Source organism: Macaca nemestrina, chromosome 15, assembly GCF_043159975.1.
Source record: "Macaca nemestrina isolate mMacNem1 chromosome 15, mMacNem.hap1, whole genome shotgun sequence".
Lineage (NCBI taxonomy): Eukaryota > Metazoa > Chordata > Mammalia > Primates > Cercopithecidae > Macaca > Macaca nemestrina.
The window spans coordinates 58,090,706-58,109,933 of NC_092139.1; the positions used below are offsets into that span (position 1 = coordinate 58,090,706).

At 43.1% G+C, this 19,228-nt stretch overlaps 1 protein-coding gene across 12 annotated transcripts in view; it reads left to right on the top strand.

Annotated features, from left to right (window-relative positions):
• Positions 1–19,228, top strand: part of LOC105486740 (synapse differentiation inducing 1) — a 248,122-nt gene that overhangs the window by 65,854 nt on the left and 163,040 nt on the right. For all 12 annotated transcript variants that reach the window (XM_071079748.1, XM_071079747.1, XM_011749784.3 and 9 more), the window contains one exon: positions 4,290–4,847. In XM_071079748.1, coding sequence (XP_070935849.1) covers positions 4,368–4,847 — 480 coding nt within the window. In that variant the 5' untranslated portion in view covers positions 4,290–4,367. The remainder of the gene's footprint in view (positions 1–4,289; positions 4,848–19,228) is intronic.

Consider the following 19,228-nt stretch of genomic DNA (forward strand, 5'->3'; position numbering starts at 1 on the left):
TTGAGGAACTGCCATACTGTTTTCCAAAGCGACTGAACCATTTTTCATTCCCACCAGCAGTGCACAAGGATTCCAGTTTTTTCACATCCTCACCAACACTTGTTATTTTCTGTTTTTTTAAAAAAACAGTAGCCATCCCAGTGAGTATGAGGTCATCTCTCATATGCAGTTTTGATTTTCATTTCCCATTATTAGTGATGTTGAGCATCTTTTCATGGGCTTATTGGCCATCTGTATATCTTCTTTGGAGAAATGTCTATTCAAGTCCTTTGCCAATTTTTGAATCAGATTTTGCTGTTGTTGAGTTTTAGCCATTCTCTGTATATCCTGGGTATTAATTCCTTATTAGATACATGATTTGCAAATGTTTTCTCCCGTTCTGTGGCTTACTTTCTTACTCTGTTGATATTGTCTATTGATGCACAAAAATTTCTAAATTTTTATGAAGTCCAACTTGTTTTTTCTTTTGTTGCCTCTGCTTTTGGTGTCACGTCCAGGAGATCACTGATAAGTCCAATGTCATGAAGCTTTTGCCCTGTTTTCTTCTAAGAGTTTTATGGTTTTAGATTTTACATTTAGGTGACTGATTTATTTGGGATTGGTTTTTGAATATGGTATTAGGTAAGGGTTCAACTTCATTCTTTTGCATGTAGATATCCAATTTTTTAGCACCATTTGTTGATAAAAATGTCCTTTCCCTATTGAATGGTGTTGGCACCCTTGTCAAAAATCATTTGATTGTATAAGCAAGTGTTTATTTCTGAGCTCTCTATTTTATTCACTTGGTCCATATATGTGTATTTATGCCATATCACACTGTTTTGATTCTAGTGCCATTGTAGTAAGTCTTAAAATCAGGAGGTGTGAGTACTCCTACTTTGTTCTAAGTCCAGCCTGTGCTCCTTGAGATTCCATGTGAATGTTAGAATGGGTTTTTCTGTTTCTGCAGACAACATTGTTGGGATTTTGCTACTGATCACACTGAATCTATCGATAACTTTGGGTAGTATTGACATCCTAGCATTATCAAGGTTCCCAATGCATGAATATGGACTCTCTTCCCATTGATTCATGTCTTTCTTAATTTCTTTCAGCAGTTTTTTTTTTTTTTTTTTTTTTTGAGATGGAGTCTTGCTCTGTCACCCAGGCTGGAGTGCAGTGGCATGATCTCAGCTCACTGCAACCTCTGCCTCCTGTGTTCAAGAAATTCTTCTGCCTCAGCCTCATCAGTCTAATTTTTGTATTTTTAGTAGAGATAGGGTTTCACCATGATGTTGGCCAGGCTGGTTTCGAAATCCTGATCTCGAGTGATCCACCCACTTCAGCCTCCCAAGGAACTGGGATTACAGGCATGACCCACCACCCCCTGCCTCGGCAATGTTTTGATGACTTCATTGTACCAGTCTTTCACCTCATTGGTTCAATTAATTCTGAAGTATTGTGTTCTTTTTGATGCCATTGTAAATGAATTTTAAAAATTTCTTTTCAGATTCTTCATTATTAGTGTATAGAAATGCAGCTTATTTTTGTGTATTAACATTTATCCTGCTACTTTGCTCACTTCATTTATTAGTTCTAACAGATTTTTTGTGGAATCTTTAGGGTTTTCTATATATGAGATCATACTTCTTCCTTTCCAATTAGGTGCCTTTTATTTTTTGTTCTTGCCTAATTTCTCTGGCTACAACTTTTAGTACAGTGTTCAATAAAAGTGGGAAAAGTGAGCATCTTTGCCTTGTTCTTGATCTTATGGGTGCTTTCACCATTGAGTATGATGTTCACTGTGGATTTCTTCAAATATAGCTTTTATTTTGTTGAGGTAATTTCTTTCTATTCCTAGTTTGTTTCACGTTTTTATCATGAAAGAGAAAAGCATCCATGCTTTTCCAGAAATGCTTAGTAGAAAAGCATTAAATTCTTTTTCTATGTCAGTTGAGATAATCGTATATCTTTGTCTTCCGTTCTGTTAATATGGTGTATTACAGTGATTGATTTTCATAATTTTAACCCTCCTTGCATTCCACGAAATAAATCTCACTTGATCATGGTATATGATTCCTTTAATATGCCACTTAATTCAGTTTAGTAGTATTTTTGTTGGGCGTTTTACATCAGTGTTCATAAGGGATGTGAGTCTGTAATGTTCCTCTGGTGTCTTGTCTGGCTTTGGTGTCAGTAATGCTGACCTCATGCAATGACTTAGGAAGTGTTCTCTCCTCTTCAGTTTTTTGGAAAAGTTTGAGAAGGACTGGTATTAGTTCTTTAAGTGTTTGCTACAATTCACCACTGAAGCCATTTTGTGAAAAATCTCTTATCTATTGCCATAAAACCCCAGAACTCTTGGACTAAGACGTAAAAAATCATAGAGCTGAAAGGGACCTGAAAACTTTTCTTGGTCAAGCACCCCATTAATAATTCCGCTTTCATAAGCCACTTGCCCACAGTCAGATATTTAGTAGCAAAACTAGGGCTGAATTCCTGGCCTCCTGACTCTTAGTAAAGTGTTCTTTATACTGCGACAGTCTCCAAGTTAAAATATATATATATATATATATATCTCATAAAATTTGTATAGAATATGTTGCATACCTACTTTCTGACTTTTATTTTCCTTTCACAATGCCTCAATTTTCCAATTCACCTGATATTCACCCCAACTCATGGTTAGGTGTGCATGTTAGTAACTCCCCAGAAGAGTTCTTACAATGGTGATAAAGAGACTAAGAACTAGGAACTCAAATGCAAGGCCACAGAGGCCCCTCTTCATCTTGTCTCCTCCTCTAGCTGCCTTCCTCGATAAAGAAGCAGGTGGGGCATAATTGGCCAGTGATGCATTTAAAGCTCTGCCAAGCTCAAAACCAGACTCCAAGTCTTATAAGAAGATGACACGGGGAACTCAGTGGTTGATGCAGCCCAGAAAGCATTTGGTCAAGAGAAGGGAGCATCTTAGACAGAGCAGAGACTGCTTATGCAGAAATAAAGGGTCAGGCAGGAGGCTTTCATCTCTGTAGCTACTGGTTCTGAATATCATCAACTGAGAAAAAATTTTTTAAAAATCCCACAAAAGTTATAAAGGGAATTGGAGGAACAGTAGCACCGTTCTGGGGCAAGACTCCAGAGTGCATTGGTGCAGAGCCATGTGGATAACCCCGGATGGCAGCCTCATCAGAGGCATTCTCTCTCCTCCCATCAACCCAGTTTCATCTCTGAGTGGATGAACTGAGGCCCAGGGAAACGCTCTAAGCAGGTGGGAGTGGGTACCAGCAAACCTGGAAGGAAATGAGTTAATGGGAATTATGAAGCAAAGACAATATATATGACAAACCAGCCTGTGTTGAAAGAGGTATCGAAGGATGCGGCAATGACAAAAATAAAATTTCACTAATTTTGATCCCTTTCATTCATACGTATCATAATTTATGATACTCAAAGTTGAAAAAAAATTCACTTCAATATGAAAAAAGTTGTTCTGTAAAAAACAGTTTGATACAATTTGAGTACATTTTAAAATTTAGTAAATAATCGGTTGTAAAATCAAGCCAACTTGTTCAGCAGGCCAAAACTTGCACTATACACTGTAGCCCAGCACCTCCTCAGCTTTAATGTGCAGACTCATCAGCTAGGATCATGTTAAAATGCAGATTCTGATTTAGTAGATGCAGGTGCTACTCAAGATTCTGCATTTCCAACAAGCTCCCAGCTGGTGCTGATGCTGCCGGTTCTCAGCAAATTCTGAGTGGCAAACTGTAGAGAGCACCCTAAGAGACCAAGCTGTGCCTATCTCAAGATGCCTCAGTAGCAGATTCGTGTTTGGGACTTGACGCCTCAAGATCATCACTAAGTAGGGATTATTGCAATCACATAATTTCCTGCTTGAATGAATAGCCATGTACCTGGGAAGAGCTAATCCCTATTACAGATTTGCAGTTCTGTTTTCCTATGGACTTGTCGGATGCTAATGTGATTGGGTTTACCCGTGGGTTTCAGGATGTCTGCTAGCAATCAAAGGTTCCTCTAGGCTGCAAGGGAGCCAGCTCCTGCAGTCTCCTTCATCTGGAAGCAGAGACTTTATAGAGATTCAGGTAATCAGTTTCTGCTACCTCTGGCTAGCCACCCCGACAGATCCTTTTTAACATTCACTGAATAGGTAGGACTGCATTTTGTCTAACTCTCACAGTTACTATGCATTTATCAGCTGATTGGTACAGTCTGAAACAATGTGGGTCTGGGTGATTAGCTTGTTTTTAAGTGTGATTCTCTTGTCTCATCTCTGTTTTCTCCTCCTCCAGGAGAAATGGGTTCCCTGAGACAAGTGTGACCTACGTGCCCAGCCCGCCAGCCTGACGCCTAGCCAGAGAGAGAGGACCATGGATGGCATCATTGAACAGAAGAGCATGCTGGTGCACAGTAAAATCAGTGATGCTGGCAAGAGGAATGGCTTAATTAACACCAGAAACTTGATGGCCGAGAGCAGAGATGGTCTGGTGTCTGTTTACCCAGCGCCCCAGTACCAGAGCCACCGGGTGGGGGCCAGCACAGTGCCGGCCAGCCTGGACAGCAGCAGGAGTGAGCCGGTGCAGCAGCTGCTGGACCCCAACACCCTGCAGCAGTCGGTGGAGTCCCGCTACAGGCCCAACATCATCCTCTATTCAGAGGGTGTGCTGCGTTCCTGGGGGGACGGTGTGACCACCGACTGCTGCGAGACCACCTTCATCGAGGACCGATCGCCCACCAAAGACAGCCTCGAGTACCCCGATGGGAAGTTCATCGACCTCTCAGCTGATGACATAAAAATCCATACCCTGTCCTACGATGTGGAGGAGGAGGAGGAGTTCCAGGAGCTGGAGGTTAGAGGATGTGTTTGTCAGAGGCCCTCTAGGAATGTGTGATGGGGATTCTAGGGTGGGCAGGAGCCATGAATGCCTATACACTGTAGCCCAGAAATCAGGGAATGAAACTAGTGTGCAAAAATGCAGAAACCAAAGGCAGTCTTGGTGCCCTTCACTCTTGAGTGCTTGTGGAAGATAGAAGGAGAGGAAAGACTTAGATTAACAGAAAGCCAGTGATTCTGGTATGAGATGACCCCAGGTAATGGCTGTCAGATGGGGCTGCAGAAGGCAGTGCTGGTGGGTTCATCAGTTTTCCCGGCTGTCCCTCATCCCATGAGACAGAGAGGTCATTGACAAGAGGAGGGAGGAATGCTTGATCCCAGAGCCACATGAGGCTGGAAATGTATTGGATGGGGGACACTTTGGGAGGTGTTTCTGCTGTCACCTGTGGTTCCTTGACTTTGCATTCCACAGTTACTACTGAGAGATTGTTGATAGAGCTGAACCACGCTGGAAGAAAGTGTAGGTACTGATAGCCTAAAGGGAAGATAAGCTGACTTTTTTAGAGGACTGGAGGGCAGGTGACAGCATTTGAATTACACGCACAGAGATGTGCACATTGCACATTGGATATAGCATGGTAGGCACAGTGGTTGCTGGGTATGTGGCACACTGGCCCCCTAGGGCAGCACTGGGTGACAGGGTGAGAGCAGCGGCTGCAGGCCATGGACTAGCGGTTTGCTGCCCATGCGCTCCCAGACTTTCCGCTGCAGTGAGGCCAAGGATGTTTTCCCAGGACGCGATGTCAGGGAGACTTGGGCCAGGTTTTCCGTCAGTTTGGTAGGGGAGGAAACCGCCGAACAGGTCCGACCTTCAGAGGCAGTGTGTGGCCAAAGGGGGAAGGAAGGGATGTCTGTTTTTCACTAAAGTAGGTGAGAACATTTTTGTAAGTAGAGAGGAAATGTTCAGAATGGAAAATTCAGGATCGCGGCCGGCGGCTGGGGAGTGGTCTTGGGGAGGCAGGAGCTGTACTCCAAGCATGTATGTGTGAGAGATGGCCTCTCAGAAGAAGTCCACGTGCTGGCCTGGGAGAGAAGAGAAGGGTGGGGTAAGGGAAACTTTCAAGCGCTCTGGGTTGAAGAGGAAGGAAAGGAGGGGTTCGTGTTGGCTGAGTATCAGCACAGCCAGAGAAGCTCTTGGGGTGTGTTGGGGTGTGGGGAGATTGCAGACAGTCTAGAGCAGTGATCTGGGGGAAGTGCCCATTCTAGAAAAGACTTCTGGAGAAACTGCCCAGTTGCAGTATGAGTTCGTGTGAAGATCTGGTCAGACCCAGGGCTCCGTGACTTTCTCCAGCCGTGTGGGACCATCTTTAGCAGGTGAGGCTCTCTTGGCAAGGTGTACTCTGCCTGGAAGGTGGAGGAGGCAGGAGAAAGCAAGAGGGAGGAAGTTTGGAGCCGAATCAGACCCACAACCATGGGACCCACGCTTGATAGAAAGGCCGGAGAAATTGCAAGGGAGTGGCAGGTCAAGGAGACCAGAGGATCAGGATTGGAGACCTCAGTGAGAACTAGGAGCCAAGAGATCCGGTTTTAGTCAGGAGGGAGGATCAGCAATGGAGAGGGAAACTTCGGTGCAGCCCCAGCCAGTGGAGCCTGGGAAGCCCACTGGCAGGGAGTGGAGAGTCGTAGCATGGAAGAGGACCAAGACGTGATGCCTGGGCATCTGCGGAGGTCCTAATGCCCTCTGGTGACACCTGTAAAGGGAGGGTGCTCATGATGCAGCTGTGGAAAGTTGGGAGCATGCTTGGCTTCTGTTCAGAAGCCTCTGTCCCTGTCTACTGTTTTGCAAGATCTGAGGGCTTTGCTGACAGCGAAATATAAATAAATACTGCCCGACCCGCATGGAGTGGAATTAGGGAAGCGAATGCACGAAAACGCAGCCCCAGGAGTTATGGGAACGGAATACCCCATCAGCTCTGAAGAGGGGCTAGGGCCCTGAGCTCAATGCAGGGTTCAGAAGTCATCACACAGGCAGGAGCCCTCCCCCGGCTATATCTTGAGGATGAGTAAGAGGAGGCTTGAGGGGAGCTGGCAGAGAAATTCCAGTCCAAGAGGACCTGGGGAGCACAGAGGCAGCAGCTCCAGAGATCTGCAGGGAAGAGGAACTGGTCAGAAATGCGGAGGCCTATGGGAAAGACGGGGAGGAGACAGGTTGGAGAGGGAGGGGGTTCCCATCAGCAAGGACCTTATCAGCCACCTAAGGGAGACTGGATTTATGCAGAGTCACAAACTCAGATACGTGTGAGACAGAAGGGACCCACCAAAGAGTCAAGAAGGAGCCCTGGGAGGGGGGGGCCTGGAGCCTGGAGAGCCAGGCCCCACCCAGAGCATCTGTCCCCTCTGCTTCAGGGTCACTGCTGTGCCCCACCACACAGGCCGTGTTGCTGGGGAGCCTGAATAGATTTGTTAGCGTAACCAAGAGCCAGAATGCACCAACATTTAATCCACAAGACAACACAAAGTGAGCAGGATGTCATGTGGAGGACCTGGGAATCGCAGGAGGAGGCCTTGGCACCTGCACGTGACCATGCAGGTCCATGGAATGGTCTCATGCAGAAGGGCTGTGGTCAGATCTTGATCTGTGTTTTCAGGAGCTGCTCTGACCAGGAGTGGGACAAGGATGTAGAGGAGATGGAGGCAAGAGGGGAGGCAGCCTGGGGCTAGGACCAAACTGGATGTGCCCCCTGCCTCTTTTGGGGGGCTTGTCATAAGGGCAGGTGAGAGAATAAGGACAGCATTAGAAATGGTGAAGAAATATCTAAAAGGTGAAATTTGTCATTAATGGAGGTGCGAGGGTAGAAAGGAAGGGATCAGAGATGTTCCCAAGCCCCCAGGGGGCCAAACTGGCTGGCAGAGGATTTTCAGCTTTCTTAAGGGTTTTTGGAAAATCCCCTCCAGGACACAATATGCCCCAGTGATAGAAGGCTTGGGATGGTTGATTGAAACCAACTAGATTGAAAAGGACATTTGAATGTCTCCATCATTTCTTTCTCACCCTTGTGGGTTCCTCCCCACCCCGATTGCATTCATGCACTTCTTTTGAATAACTACACTCTGCCAAGGTCAATGGGAGGAGAGAAGGTGGGAGGAGAGTAGGTGGGAGGGGAACAGGTGGGAGAGGAGCAGGTGGGAGGGGAGCAGGGAGCAGGTGGGAGGGGAGAAGGTGGGAGGAGAGCAGGTGAGCAGCAAATCTTCTTAGTCCTCAGTTAGCCTCCCTCCTGGTACTTCACAATGGACTACATTCAAAAGAATTATTTATCCTTCTTGAAGACTCACGTGGGCTTCTGATGGAGCTTGCACATAAACACAACCAATATTTTAATGCAATTTTTAAAAAATTTATAGTATATCTGAATCCACATTTTTGTCAATCAATTACTGAATCCATTTTATTGCAATGATTTTTCACACAGTGGCTTCAGCAGGTAATAGATGTGGTTTTGGAACCCTGTAAGGGTCTGAAATCTACTCAGAGACAATGTTTTAAATAAAAGCTAGGAAGTGGGTGGAGGCAGACACAGACTTGTCTGTCTTAGTAGGTCCAAGGCTCTGACAAGTAGTATAGTATACTTCTTGGGAGGTAACTTTCCCACCCAGTCCTGCTCCTCTGATCTAGCAGCAAAAGTGGAAGCCCATCAGAAATAATTATTTTAATAATACAGTAATAAGAATCTTTAGTCATAATAACAGTGCCTACTCTGTATTAATATTTCTAGTGACTTTTGACTATAACGTAAGATGGAGCATGTTGGCATTTATACCTTGGCCACAAAAGGCACTCCTAAAGTAACATCAATGGAACAGCCAGTTGTTTACAAATCGAGCTGCCTCTTAGGCACTTTAGTGAGACTTTCTGGTCGACATCCAAGGAGCTCACCTGGATCAAGAAATGGCCCTCCCACAGGCTCTGAGCGGAAGGGATGGAGACACATTACAGCTGCTGTTGCTTCTGTATGCAGCTCAGGATGCTGAGGAGGATTTCAGAGCCTCACCACAGTGGTTAACTTGGTCCCTTTTCTCTGAAAACAAAGATATTTTCTCAGAAACATTCTTACAGTATAGCTATGGTGCTTTTTATTCTATTCTTCTGTAAATAACAAAATACTAATACTAATAACTGGTTGGAAGTGTCATTGAACATGCAGTAGCTGTTCTTTGGTTTACTCTTTTCTCCATTCCATTAAATAATAAACGGTCATGTATTGATAAGCATTTGCTGCATAACAAATCACCCCCACAACATAGTGCCTTAACAACTCTTTCTTTAGCTTATGATTTCTGAGGGTAGACAATTGAGCTGGGCTCAGCTGGGTGATTGTTCTGCTGGTCTCACCTGGGCTCACTCACTTTTCCATAGCTAGCTGTGATGGGCTGGGCAGCCAGAGGCTGCTGGCTGCAGTAACAGAGGTGACTGCATCACCCAGCAGTCACCCATCCTGTCCCAGGCTTCATCGTGTGGCAGCCAGAGAGGTGGAGCCCACTGTGCAAGGGCTTGTCAAGTATGTGCCTATGTCCTGCATGTTACTATCTCATTGACCAGAGCAAGTCACACAGCCAAGCTCAGTCAGCGTGGAAAGGATTGCTTAAGGTCACGATATAGGGAAGTGATAACAAATTGGGTGCCAGTACTGCAACCACAGAGCCAAAAACCATAGACTTTTGGCATCATTTTTTTTTTCAGATCATCTAATTGAACAGAATGACAACTACTGAAACAAAAGAACAGTGAATATTGATCTGAGCTCTTTCTAGAAGGCAGTTCTACTCAGAAAAAAAAGAAAAAAATGTGATTTTTAACTTCTTTGAGTATTGCATAGCTTCACTTGGTTTACAGCGAATGGATGCTGTTTCCCAGAGAGTGCCGTTTTCAGAAAGCCACTGCCCTGGTTCGGAGTGGGGCCTTCTCATTGTCCTGGGTCGGAGCAGGGCCCCCTCGTTGCCCTGGTTCTGAGCGGGGCTTCCCTTGCTGGAGCTCCTGGGCACTGGGTGGCTGGCTGTGTTTTCCCCAATCACTTTCCCAAGACAGGTGCGTCCCTGGCATTTATGAAGGAGCCTCCCTAGGTCCGAAGAGGTCGGCCTGTCTGACACATGGTTTGCAAGGGCATGTGGAGTGTACTGTTTACCTTCAAGGTTGTGGTAGTACCAGGAACAGGTTCTATGACTAACTTTGAGAATATTTATGGGAGGTTCTCAACCATTCAGCAAGTGTTTATGATCTGTCCTGCTCCACTTTAAGTCACGAAGTAGAGCATGGCTTGACATTAGACAGGGTGATATAGGGGCACCTCTGGGGCTTTGCGGGAGTGCAGAGGTGCCGCTCATTATCTAGTGCCACTGCGCTCAGGGTGACAAGACAGGCATCCTGTGGGGGTGCCCTCAGGACACTCTGGGTAGTGATAATTGGGCCTGATGTCCCACAGCCCGGGCCTCTTCCCAGGTATGTGAACACTGCTTCATCCACTTCCCAGCCAGTAGCTAAAAACTGCTGTCTCAGGGAATACCAGCAGTGGGAAACGACGTCTCCTTTCACACAGATAGACTCAGAGAGATTTCAGGGACAAGTAATGAAGCAGGGCTACAAAATACACAGTTTGAGTTTACAGCCATGAAATGAAGTGACTGGAGTCTGGGTGCAGAGGCCTGACCACCCTCCTTCCCTTAGAGATGGTGACCAGATGTTGAATGGCACTTACCTGTGGTAATGCAAAACCTTAAACCTTTCAGACCCAGAGTACGTGGCAGTCACCCCCTAGAAGCAGTGCCCACAGGGGCTGTGCCTTTTCTTCACTGAAGGAAGAAGGGAGAAGGGAACGCTCATCAGTGGAGCAACTTTTCTGCCAGGCCCTGCGAGTGCACTCGGCCATCGAGTCCTCGAAGCACTTGGGGACGGGTCATGGTGCTGTCCTCATCCTACATGTGGGGAGACAGAAACTTGGGGTGTTTCCAAGATCGCACATGTGGCTCTGCTGTCAGTCCTTGGATCTCAGACAGATCTGCTTACTTTAGACTCTGTCTCCTCATGACGCTGTTCTTTCTACATTAGGGGGAAAAATGTGTTCCAGTAAACTTCTGTTTCAGCATTATGCCAGAGTCCACAGACAAAGCAGGAAGAGACGGCATCAGGACCTCACGTCTGGGAACTCGCCATCAAGCTTTCCAAGGCCTTCCAGTCTGTCTTCTCATGTAAAAACTTGAAAGTGTTGGAGGACACAGAATTCTGTAACTGCAATAGAGCACTTACATATACTTCATTCATAAGCATGGAAAGAGGGGCGAGGACTCAGCACGCATTTGAAGAAAACCCAAAAGCATGAATGAGACAGAACAACAACAAATAGAACAATTGATCCAGAGGAAACAGAAAGAATTCAGAAAATAATAGACAACATTTTGAAAATTATTTTTAGTATCTCCAGAGAGATTTGAGGTGCTGATTTGGGTAGAGGAAAATTTGGGGGTTTTGTTTTGCTTATTTGTTTGTTTACCTCGTAGCACTGGCCAGAACCTCAAACACATTGTTGAGTGTAAGTGAACGAACATTCTTGCCTTGCTCCTGATCTTAGGAGAAAGCTGTTAGCTTTCATGATGAAAGATGATGTTTGTTGTAGTTCTTTATCGACACTCTTAATCAGGTATAGGAAGTTCCCTTTGTCACTTCTTTGTCGAAGAAGGTTTTTTATTTTATTTTTATTTTATTTTTTAATTGACAATAAATAGGGTATTCATATTTGTGGGATATATAGTGATGTTTTGGTACATATAACTTGGTGAGCAGATCGAGGTAATTAGCATATTCATTAACTCAAACATTGATCATTGCTTTCTGTTGGGAACATTCAATAACCTCCTTTTAACTATTTGCAACTGTATAATATATTTTTAACTGTTTTCATGCTACAGTGCTGTAGAACACAGGAACTTACTCATATCTAGCAGTAATTTTGTATGTTTTAATACATCTCTTCTTATCTCTCCCTTCCTCCTACTCTGCCCACCCTCTACTATTCTTCGTTCTACTTTTACTTCTTTGAAATCAACTCCTTTTAGTTTCCACGGGTGGACCATGCAGTGCTAAACTTTCCCTCCTGACTTACTTCATTTAACATAATGTCCTCCAGTTTCATCCATGTTTGCTGCAAATGACATAATTTCATTATTTTTTTATGGCTGAATAGTATCCTGCGGTGCTGAAATGGGAGAGTTCCCTGATTCCCCTTGCAGGATGTTTGATGGGTGTGGCTCGCCTGTTCTGTTGTTGCTCAAACCCACTGTGGGACTGGAGCATGCAGAAGGGCAGGTGCAGAGGCTGGGGCGAGTGCTTTGTGCTCCGAACCAGCAGTAGTGTCTAGGGGTGGGTGTCTGCAACCCTAGTGTTACAAAGTTCTTTCAGCTTTGCTGTCCACAGACGACTTGAATGCTAACAGGCTCAATGGACCCTCTGCCTTTTCGCAAGGACAGAGGGCTAGATCCAGAGCTGTTGCCCAGCATCCTGGAAAAATCAGGTCGCACATGGGCTTGAAGGATGAATGCGAGGTTTTATTGAGTGGTAGAGGTGGTTTTCAGTGGGATGGATGTGGAGCTGGGACGGAGACTGGAGTGGGAAGGTGATCCTCTCCTGGACTTGGGCTGTCCAGTGGCTGGACTCCTCTCTGACCACCCCCAGCCAAACTCCTCTCGGCGTTCAGATGTTCCTCCTCTTCTCCCTTTCTCTGCCATGTTGTTCTGCCATTTGTCTGTTTGCTGGTCTGCTGGCTTGCTGGTCTGCCTCTGGGTCCTGGGGTTCAGGGTTTATATGGATGCAGGCATGCGGGCTAAAAGACAACTTTTTGGGCACAAAAACAGGAATGCCCTTTCTCACTTAGGGTCACAGGTATCCAGGCTTGAGGGTGGGGCTTTGCCAGGAAACTGCCCTCTTCTACCCAGTATTTCCGTTTCCTGTCCTATCAGTGTACAACTACCCCATTTTCTTTATCCATTTATCTGTTTGTTGTTGGACACCTAGGTTAATTCCCTATCTTGGATATTGTGAATAGCACTTCAACAAACAAGTGGTGTAGGTGTCTCTCTAATGTACCGATTTCGTTTCCTTTGGATAAATGCCAAGTAGTGGGGTTGCTGGATGGTATGGTAGTTCTATTTGTAGTTTTTTGAGGGACCTGCATATGGACGTTCAATTTGTCAGGTACTACTTAGGTAATCGTATATGGTGTTTCTTTATTGTCCTTTATTTTTTCATCCTTTAATCATGTGGTATATTGCATTAACTGCTTTGCAGATAATAGACCATCCTTGCATTGGGAGGTAAATCCCACTTTGTCTTGGTTTATAAGCCTCTTTAAGTGTCACTGGATCTTATTTTCTAATCCTTGGATGAGGATTTCTTTGCCTATATTCATGAGGGATGATGGTCCGCAGTTTTCTCTTCTTGTGCCATCTTTCCTGGACTCTGATATGAGGGTAATATTGACTGCACAGAATAAGTTGGGAATTGTTCCTCTCTTTATTTTCTGAAAGATTCTGTTTAGTGTTGGTATGATTCCTTTTCAGGTGTTTGTTAGAAGTCACCAGTGAAGCCATTTGGGCCTGGCCTTTTCTTTGTGGGAAGAGTTTCAATTACTGAACTGATTCTATTACCTTACTGGTTTAAGTCTCTTGTTTTTGTTTTTTGGTTTTTTTGAGACAGAGTCTCGCTCTGTCACCCAGACTGGAGTGCAGTGAAACGATCTCAGCTCACTGCAAGCTCTGCCTCCTGGGTTCATGCCATTCTCCTGCCTCAGCCTCTGGAGTAGCTGGGACTACAGGTGCCCGCCACCACACCTAGGTAGTTTTTTGTATTTTTAGTAGAGACAGGGTTTTACCGTGTTAGCCAAGATGGTCTTGATCTCCTGACCTCGTGATTCGCCCGCCTCGGCCTCCCAAAGTGCTGGGATTACAGGCATGAGCCACTGCACCCGGCCAGTCTCTTGTTTTAAAGAAAATCCGAAAGTTGTCCTTTATTCTTGTCTCAGTTTTAGTATTGTGACGTCTAATTTGTTGGCATGAAGTTGTTCATCATATTCCATTTAAATCCTTTTAGTTTCTGTATGGTTGGTAATAATATTTACTCTTTCATGCCTCATTTTAGTAATTTAAGTTTCTCTATTTCTTTCTTGGTCAGTCTAGATAGAAATTGATCATTTTTTGGATCTTTTCAAATAGCTGACTTCTGGTTCCATTGATTTTTCTGTCTTTAGTCTTCCATTTTATTAATTTTTACTCAGATATTTATGACATCCTGCCCTCTCTTTCCTTTGGCTTAAATTTGCTCTTTTTTACCTATTTTGTTTAGGCATGAGCTGGGGTTACTTATTTGACATTTGTTTCTTCTTACAACGTATGTATTCTAGGCTATAACTTTCTTTCAAACACTGTTTTAACTGGTCCTAAAAATTTTGATTTGCTGTGTTTTAATTTTTATTTACTTGAAAATACTTCTATAGCCATTGTGATTTTACATTTTTCTAATGAATTATTTATTAATGTGTTGTTTAATTTCCAAATATTCAGGGATTTTGTTCTTTCCTATTATTTATTCTTAAGTAAATCTCATTAAGGTTGAAGGACATAGTTGGTATAATTTCTCTTTTAAATTGATTGATACTTGATATATGGCTTACTGTCTGATGTGTTCTGTGGAATATGCCATGTGAATAAGGAAAGAATGAGTGTTCTGTTGTGCAAAGTGTTTTATACAGGTTTGCAAGGTCAGGTGGGTTAATTGTGCTGTTCGTGTCTCCTGTTCTTGGTGTTTGTCTGCCTAGTTGTCACAATTAGGAGTGGAGTATCAGAAACACTTACTTTTAGGGAGTTGCCTATTTCTTTCTTTTATTTTGTCAGTGTTTACTTCATGTGTTTTGGGGCTCCGTTGTTAAGTGTGCATACCTTTATAATTGTTATATCTTGCTGAACTGTTGGCCATTTTATTATAAAGCTTCTGTCACTGAAACACCAAGGATTCCATCTAGAACCTGCTGCTCCCATCACAGAAAGCCAATCACTGAGATGATTATTGCCAAGGAAGAGGGCTTTAATCAGGTGCTGCAGCCAAGGATGTGGGAGCTCAGTCTCAAATCCATCTCCCTGCTGACTGAAGTCAGGGGTTTATGTAGCAGGGAGGAAGTGTAACAATGTATAGGAAAACAGGAACTCTGGAGGGACAAGGAAGCAATCATGATGAATGAGGGCCTTGGTGTCTCATTGTCTGGATGCAGTGATTTGGTGAGTTTCAGTTCTTTGATACTTTTTGAGAGGCCTGGGGACACTTTTCTGAGGAAGGAACTCAGATAAAACAATTTTAAGTTTCAATCTTTAAGACCAGAAGTGTCAGTTTCTATGTTTATCCAAAAAAATTATCTACTGGACTATTGAGTCGGTTTCATGTCCCTCTTTGTGTCTAATAATATTTTTTGTCTTAAACTGTCTTGTCTGATATTAACATAGTCATTCTATCTTAACTATTATTGTTTTTGTGATATATCTTCTCCTATCCTTTTGCTTACAATTGATTTTTGTTTCTGAATTTAAAGTTTGTCTCAAATAGAAGGGACATACCTGAATCACGTTTTTGAAATAAACCTTACACTCTCTGTCTTTTGATTGGAGTATGTAGCCCATTGGCATTAACCGTAATTTCGATATGATTGGAATAATGTCAGCCATTTTGATTCTTGTTTTCTGCATGTATCCTGGTTTAGTAATTGTTATTGTTTCTCTGTTTCTTCTTACTTCTGTTTTTGTATGTTAAGTAAATATGTTTAGAATACCATCTTAGTTTCTCTGTTGCTTTCTAACTGTATTGTTACTTCCTTAGTATTGTCTCTGCAAATTACAATAAGCATCTAAATTTATCCAGGTTACTTCAAGGTAGTGCTAACTTCATTCCGGTAAAATATAGAAACCACACTCCAGTACAGCCCGATTGTCCCCATTTTTTGCTCATACTGTCGTGTATATATTTCATAGGCATGTTATAAATCTGACAGTAGTGTTAAACAACTGTTAATTTATACAATTATGTCTTTTAAAAATTAAAACAGGGAAAAACAGTTTGGAGATGTCTCAAAGAACTAAAGATAGAACTACCATTTGATCCAGCAGTATCAGAAATCAATATATCAAAAACATACCTGCACTCATATGTTTATTGCAGCACTATTCACAATAGCACTGTTGTGAACAGTGACACTTCACAATCAGCGTGTCTATTAATGGATAATTGGATTTTAAAATGTGGTAGATATATACAATGTAATACTCTTCATCCTTAAAAAAGAATGAAATTACGTCAGTTGCAGCAACATGGATTCAACTTGAGGCCGTTATCTTGAATGAAACAAGCCAGGCACAGGAAGACAAATATCACATGTTCACCTCATAAGTGGGTGCTAAAAAATGTGTTCATATGGATGTAGAGAATGAAATGATAGATAAGGAAACTCAGAAGGGTGAGAGAGTGGGAGTGGGGAGAGTGATGATAAATTGGTTAATGGGTACAAGGTATGTAATTTGGGTGGTGGATATTCTAAAAAGCCCTGACCTGACCACTATGCAATTTATGCATGTCATAAAATTGCACACGTACTCCATAAATGTTTACAAATAAAAAGGAAGAAAGATCTATAATCCTTAAACAAGCAATAAACCAACCACTCAGGATCACAGGAGAATAAAAATGTGTTTATACAGTATTACATAGTTACCCTCACTCATATTTACTGTTCCCAGGGCTCTCCGTCTCTTCCTGTGAATTCAAATTGCCATCTACGTCATCTACTTCCAGCCTGAAGACTTCTTTCACTGTTTCTTATAAGACAGGTCTGATAGGAACAAATTCATTCAGCCTTTATTTACCTGGGAATGTCTTTCTTTTGCTCTCATTTTTGAGAGGTAGTTTTGTTGGATATCGAATTCTTGTTTGGAAGTTTTTTTCACTTGTAACATGTCACTCTGTTGTCTTCTAGCCTCCATTGTTTCATATAAATCAGACATCAGTTGTCCTGATTTCCTGTTCAGGATGAGTCTTCTGTGGTTTTTTTCTCTTGCTTTCAAGATTTTCCCTGTTTTTCAATAATGTAATTGCCCTGTCTTGGTGTTGGTCTTTTCCTATTTGAAGTTCACTAAGCTTGAATCTACAACTTTTTTCTTTATATTTGGGAAGTTTTCGGCCATTATTTCTTCAACTTTTTAAAAAAACATTTGTCTCCTCTCCTCCTTTGTTTTTTGTTTTTTGTTTTGTTTTGTTTTTAATGCAGTCTCGCTCTGTCACCCAGGCTAGAGCGCATTTGTGCGATCTCGGCTCACTGCATCCTCCGCCTCCTGCATTCAAGTAATTCTCCTGCCTCAGCCTCCCGAGCAGCTGGGACTACAGGCACATGCCACCATGCTCAGCTAATTTTTGTATTTTTTTAGTAGAGACAGGCTTTCACTATGTTGGCCAGGCTGGACTCTCCTCTCCTTTTCAAACTCCCATTGCAAATACATTGTTATGCTTGATATTTTCCCACAGATATTTGAGATTCTGTTCCTTTTCCCTTAACGTTTTTCTTTCTGTTCTTCAGCTTGGATAATTGATCTTTCAAATGTGTAGTTCCCTCGGTCATAACAAATCTGCTGTTGAGCCCCGCTTGTGAATTTTCATTTCATATTGTATGTTCATTTCCATCCAGTGACTTCTTATGGGTTCTATGCCTTTTCTTACATTGAGTCATTGTCATCACCTTTTCCTTTTATTATTAAATATGGATTTCTTTAGTCTGTGAACATATTTGTCACTGTTGCATTGAAGTCTTTTTTTTTTTACTAAATCCAACAACTGTGCCCCCTACTCCGAGATAGTTTCTATTGACTGCTTTTCTTCTGTGCCCCCTACTCCAAGATAGTTTCTATTGACTGCTTTTTTAAAAACAAAAACAAAACTGGGTATGGGTCATGCTTTGCTGTTTCTATACCTGGCTAGTAATTTTTGTTGTGAATGAAAACTAAACTAGACAACTTGAATGATACAGGATAGCAACACAGGATTCTGATTTTTACCCCTAAGGTTATGATTGTTACTTGGTGTTTCCTAAAAAAACAAAACAAAAACAATAACAAAAAGAAACTGTTGTTTTGGGTGTCTTGTTTTAGTTTTTCTAGTGACTTATCTGGACTAAATATGCAGAGTCTTTCTCCTCTGCAGCGTTCAGTCACTGACATCTCTCTTCAGCTTTTCTTTTCTTTTTTTTTTTTTTTAACTCTTTTTTATTGTTAAGCCTGACTTCCTGGGATTCACTCCTGGGTCTGCATCGCTTAGAGGTCAGTCAGGTAATTATTGGGTAGACGTTGGGCTCAGATACCTCAAGCAGATAAGGTTTCTCCATCTGCCGATACCTCCATGTGTGGTTTGGACAGTGCATTCAAGGTTCAGGCAATTTTCCAGTCTGCTCCAGCCCCTGCTCCTGTCTGGCTCTCTTCTGCCCCCTCTGTGCATTTCCATTGCCACCAGGTCCACTCGGGATGTGAGGAGAGCTTACCCAGCCCCTCTATGCTTCCCTCATTTCCAGGAGCTCCCCGTTAAATTCTTGGTTGTCCTCTGGTTTGCCATTTGACCCAACCAGAGTTATAGCCTTAGACTAGGAGAGCTGGAAGCACCTCCACTGGCAGCTGGGCATGGTTTTCCACCCTCTGCTCTCAAGCAACTCAACCCTTTCCAGCAGTGAAGTTCCTAGTTTCCACGGCTAACCCCATTCTTCTAGTAGAAGCACTTCATGGACCAAGCTGGTGAATGACTTGGAGCAGCCCAGGGCAAGAACACCACAGACTCCCACTGTTACTACTCAAAATTTAGCAGTTTTTAATAAATAACACCTTTCAATATATTGTTGGCTCCTGGTCAGTTTGAGAGCCTGGCTATGGCTGTGTTTGACAGTTTTGTCCACTTGTTTCCTGGGCACAAGATCGGCCTGCCTCCTGACTGCCCTAGCAGAAGCCGTGCCAGGATACTATCTGAAGCACTGGACGTGCATTTCCCAACATGCAGTAAATATGGGCAAAGAATGTGTTGATGCCCACACATGGCTTGTGGTTAGGTTGAGAATTTTAATCAAATTAATTATCTTTCAATAATATGATATATATTTAGTTATGGCATTAGAAGATTAAATTACTCATTTCCCTCCCTTGGAGCAGTCCCTAAATAGATAAATGTATTTAAATATTCCAGATTCTTCCAGTTCTGTGTGTAGATCTCTCACAAAAAGGAATCAGTTTCGCCTCCTTATAGTTGCATCTTGTCTTGTGCTGCCCAAATTGCAGCAACCACCT